The 5,465-nt window shown below is 38.2% G+C and overlaps 2 protein-coding genes across 2 annotated transcripts; both read left to right on the forward strand.

The window, feature by feature from the left end:
* On the forward strand, positions 4,152 to 4,655 carry LOC109124948. Its single transcript, XM_019231926.1, has one exon. The coding sequence runs from the start codon at positions 4,152 to 4,154 to the stop codon at positions 4,653 to 4,655; it is 504 nt and encodes a 167-aa protein (XP_019087471.1).
* LOC104728265 lies at positions 4,989 to 5,459 on the forward strand. The gene has a single exon (XM_019231927.1). It carries the CDS (start codon positions 4,989 to 4,991, stop codon positions 5,457 to 5,459), a length of 471 nt encoding a protein of 156 aa, XP_019087472.1.

Consider the following 5,465-nt stretch of genomic DNA (forward strand, 5'->3'; position numbering starts at 1 on the left):
CCCCTCTTCTCCTATTTAAAGACCATGTATCTCTTCTTTGTAAACCATCAAACATTTTAATCAAAAACTTCTTTCTACTTGTTTGATCTGAGGAGTGTGTAATATCTTCTCAACTTGTTTTCTTCTTAGTGTGTCATATCTAAGTTGGATTCGAGCCTGAAGTCTAAGAGATTTCCATCTCTCTTGGAAGTTCATTTCAATCTCCTTTTCATCTGCTGCATCATTTCACCATTCCATCTCTTTCAATCCGCTGCATAAACCACCCTTTCACCTTCCATTTGATCAATCTATTGTATCTTCGATCCATTGATCATCATCAATCCATCCGATCATCTTCAAGACCTTGCAAGTGTGTTCTTGGGAGCAGATTCCTCACTAGGAGTCTATCAGTTTGCTATAGTGGCCTTTGTTAATAAACTCGACTTGAACCAAAGAACGTGGAAGGCTCCGAAAGAGATAACAAAATATTATCGATGCCAAGCCAACTTTTTGATATATAAACCTTACAAGACCAACGTAACTTGGTAAGGTTTACATTATATTCTGAGCTAAGGGAAGAGGAGAGGGGACCCGTGAACGATAAGAATGAAGTGGAAGAGGTGGGAGCAATCAGATATCAGAGACAATCTGTGTTGGTGGAAATCGCAAATAATATAAATTCAGAAAAACAAAGACTACTTAGGTTATCCCCAATGGGGGTTCTAAGGCAGGTTTTAAGGAAGAAGGAAAAAAAATAAATCAGAAATAACAAAAATAGTTAAGAGAGCCTCTAATATAACATACTTTTTTTTAAGAGCTCCTACGTGTCAAGTGTTTGTTGGGTGGAAAAAAAAATAGAAGAACCAAAAAACAATTTTTTTCGACCCAAAAAAAAAACATTTATCGAGAGAAACAATTTCTCTCTCGATCTCTCTCTCGGTGATTATCTCTCGATCGAAGTCCATTCTTGATAAAAAGAAGGATCTGGATATGCTACAGCTATGGAATCAGGGGCGATTGTGGAGAAGAAAGGGGAAGCAGAAGGGATATAATCTCGGAGGCGAATCGGAGGAGGGATTAGGGTTTATTCGATGAGATTGCAGCAATTGGAAGCAAGGGTAAGTTGAATTCTCTGTTTAGTAGGTTGAATTCGTGAATAGTTAGAAGGGATTAGGTTTAATCGATTTTGTTCTTAAATTTGGGATTAGGGTTGGATGTTATCATTTGTTTGTTTCTGAATTTTCACTTTGATTCATTTGATTCTTATCTCTTGGAGGATGCTTTCTGGTCGGTGATGGTTCTGATGGATCGTTTTCTTCTCTGCCCTACATCTTCAAGTAGTGTTCTTTCTCTTAACCCATTTTTTCTGTCTTTCTATATAAGTGAAATGAAATACCTTTGTCTCTTTGATGCAGGCAGTCGAGGTACAAGGATTAATGTGTGGGAGGGTTTGAAGAGAGAAACATCAGGTTACTAACTGGTCTATTGCCCTATATCTCTTATCTACGTGGTAGTGTGATTTGTAGCAGAGTAGAGTTTGGTTTGTTGTTGATTTCTGATGTGAAAACTGCGTCTTGTCTTAGTTTTCGGTTTGGTTGTAGCTCGTTCATCACATGCCAATCTATGGTCTCTGCTTTGCTGCATCTTAATTAGATACCAAACATTTATAGAGTATACCAAACATTGGCTGCATCTCTTACTCCCGCTAGGCTATTGCCAGGGTAATCACGTTACTCTTGTAGTTAATTTCTCTTTTTAACTCTATTCCTATAACACTTCATTCTTGATGACACATTGATGTTTACTTGTCTTTTTTGTTATTTAAGGTTTTCGATGATGCTTTTAACAATCAGTTTTAGTTTCATTGATCATCTTTTAGTGTTCTCAAGTGACACTAAAGATCATCACCAAGCATAACACAAGGTTAGAATTTTGAACTCTGTTTATTACCGGTTTTATTTGTTTTTATTTTGTTTTTGTTTTAGTTCTGTTTTCAAGATCTTAATCTAAGATATGATTTAGTATTCATATGATCTTTTCTCTTTTTTTTTTAATTATTAGTATTATTCATTTATTTGGTTTGAGTGTAGTTAAGTGTCGAGTCAGTCATGATGGATGCTTGTAGTTTGTTGGTTGTGATAAATACCATTAGTACTTGATTAGGGTCTACGGTAGTTGACATCAGACTTATTGTGTGATGGTTTAGGGTTTGTTGGTTGTTGTGGTTGTTGTGGGAACGGGTAGACTTAAATTGAAAACTTTAATACACTAGTTTAAAAAGTAAACTACTAAAATCAGATTGTAAATAAAAGGGGTAATTGATAAGTAAAACACAAAACACAAAACATAAACACCAAACACAAAAAACGAAACCTCAACAATCGTTCCTTCTCCTTCTAACACACACACGAAGCAGCAGCTATGGGTTCAGAGGACTCCTTGAATCCATATCGTTTCTCTGCTAGCTTCTACGATCTCCTACAAAGTCAACATGATTCCAGCAACCACATTGACTCTCCTAATGAGAGTCAATTTTCTGATGTCCCACCTGCAGCTCCATCACCTGTTGGTAACCGACGAGCAAGGCATGCTTGGTTACCAGCAGATGATGTGATGCTTGTCTCTGCTTGGTTAAACACAAGCAAGGACCCGATAACATCAAACCAGCAGAGACGTGGAGCCTTTTGGGGAAGGATAGCAGATTATGTAGGCAAATGTCCGAATGCTGTTGGTCGACCAAAGAGGTTGTCAAGTCATTGTAAGCAGCGGTGGGGTAAGATCAACGACACTGTGTGCAAGTTCGTTGGCTGCTATGAAGCTGCTACAAGGGAGAAATCTAGTGGGCAGAATGAAGATGATGTTCTGAAGCTAGCATACCAGATTTTTTTCAATGATCACAAGGTCAAATTCACCATGGAGCATGCATGGCTAGAGCTTCGATATGACCAGAAGTGGTGTGCTTCCACATCTCCTAAAGATCATGGAGATAAAAGGACATGTGAGGATGGTTCTGCCTCCGAAGCTCCCATTGATCTCGAGGATGGACTTATGCAACGTCCTACTGGTATTAAGGCTGCGAAGTTGTTGAGAGGAAAGGGTAAGAAACACATCAACACTCAAGCGCATGTAGAGGGAGATCCTAAAGCTTTGTTGGAGTTTCAGATGCAAGAGGTTGGGAGGATGTATGAGATGAAGCAAAGGGACTTTGCTTTGAAAGAGATGGAGTTTGCTATGAAAGAGAAGCATAGCAAGCATGTGATGCTTGAAAATCTTATTGCAAACAAAGATTCACTTAGTGAATCGGAAAAGGCTTTAAAAGACAAACTAATTGATGACATGTTGTCATCAGTTTGAATCGGTTTTATGTACTAGGTTGGTGGTTGTTTTATGTACTAGGTTGGTGGTTGTTTTATTGTAATCAGTTTTAGTTTGTTCCTTATTTGGATTCACTTAATGTATTCGGTTTTTGTTTGGTTGTGGTTATAATCGGCTTGAATCCTTATTTGGATTCACTTAATGTACTTTGTTTTTGTTTGTTCTACTATGTAATGTACTTTGTTTTAGTTTGGTTTAACTAATGTACTCTGTTTTAGTTTGTCTCCAAATATAATCGGATGGAATTACTTGTTTAGTGTTGTCAATGTTCCTTATTAATTGTACTTGTGTTTTTTTGTTACAAGAACTAATTGTTTGGTGTTGTGTACATTATTTCAGGATTCTTGGTTACAAGGATGGTGACTGTTGATCTTGACCACACTAGAGGTTCACGTGAGGTTCAACCAAAAGGACACACGCGTATCCCGTGAGCTTCACCCACCACACAAGCGTTTCCCGTGATGAAACAGCACCTCACAAGTGTCTCCCGTGATCAAACAGCTCTATAGTACACCACAAGATGTCGAATCTTTCATTATAATATAGTACCAATTGTTTTTTTTTTGTGTCATACACCACAAGTTTGTACAAGTCCATTTTTTGTTTTTTTCTTCCTTCTCCACAAATTTAATTCGATTTCACACCACAACTTGTTGCTTGTAGAAGTCTATATAACAAAGAGTGTTTGTGATCTATCAAACACTACCAATTCACCAAAAAAATCAAACACTCAAAAAATATCAAACACTCACCAAATATCAAACACTCTCTAGCTTTTCTTTCACCATTCATCAACAATGGCATCTTCTTCACACAATAATTTTGATGACACCATTGATGAAACCTTAAATCAAGTTTGTGACCAAATTTCCAATCAAGTTTGGCAATCTCTTCTCACTCCACCTGTTCAACATCAACAACCACCCAAACCAAAGAAGAAGCGAACTTTCATTGAAAGAAATCGTGAAGTTGGCCATGCCCACTTGTGGAACGATTATTTCAGTGAAGATCCAACATACCCTCCTAGAATGTTTCGACGCAGATTTCGAATGAACAAGCCCTTGTTCATGCGTATCGTTGAGAGACTAGGAGCGGAAATTCCATTCTTTCAACAACGAAGAGATGCTACAGGAAGGTTGGAGCTTTCAACACTACAAAATTGTACAGCAGCAATTCGTATGATGGCATATGGTACGGCAGCTGATGCTTGTGACGAATACCTTCGAATTGCTGAAACCACATCGTTCTCATGCTTGGATCATTTTGTTGATGCCATCATAAATTGTTTTGGAGATGAGTAGTTACGAAGACCAACACCAGAAGATCTTCAACGTCTACTCGATATTGGAGAGTTCCGCGGATTTCCGGGGATGATAGGAAGCATTGATTGTATGCATTGGGAGTGGAAGAATTGTCCAACCGCATAGAAAGGTCAATATACACGTGGTTCTGGCAAGCCGACAATCATTTTAGAAGCTGTAGCATCACAAGATCTCTGGATCTGGCATGCTTTTTTCGGACCTCCAGGTACATTAAACGATATAAATATTCTTGATCGTTCTCCCGTTTTTGATGATATTTTAAACGGTCGAGCTCCAAAATTTAAATACAGTGTCAACGGAAACCAATACAAGATGGCTTACTATCTCACAGATGGTATTTATCCAAAATGGTCTACTTTTATCCAATCTATTTCACTACCGCAAACTCCAAAAGACTGTTTCTTTGCTACACATCAAGAAGCTGCACGTAAAGATGTCGAGCGTGCTTTTGGAGTTTTGCAGGCTCGATTTGCCATAGTCAAAAATCCGGCTCTTCTTTGGGATAAGAATAAAATTGGAAATATAATGATAGCGTGTATCATACTGCACAATATGATCGTAGAAGACGAACGAGATGGATACACTCTGTTTGATCAATCCGAATTCACACACATGGAGTCCAACCGAACTTCAGAAGTGGACTTCACCGTACCAACAACCAGGCCTTCATGTGTCTCCACTATGATGAACATTCGTTTGAGTGTTCGTGATCGAGATAAACATAAACAGTTACAAGATGATTTGGTTGAGAATATTTGGGCAAAATTTGGAGAATACCATTAAGCATTT

The sequence above is a fragment of the Camelina sativa genome, chromosome 11, assembly GCF_000633955.1.
Source record: "Camelina sativa cultivar DH55 chromosome 11, Cs, whole genome shotgun sequence".
Lineage (NCBI taxonomy): Eukaryota > Viridiplantae > Streptophyta > Magnoliopsida > Brassicales > Brassicaceae > Camelina > Camelina sativa.

Coding starts and splice junctions, on each gene's coding strand:
- LOC104728265 (XM_019231927.1), top strand. CDS start 4,989: ATGGCTTACTATCTCACAGATGGTATTTATCCAAAATGGTCTACTTTT.
- LOC109124948 (XM_019231926.1), top strand. CDS start 4,152: ATGGCATCTTCTTCACACAATAATTTTGATGACACCATTGATGAAACC.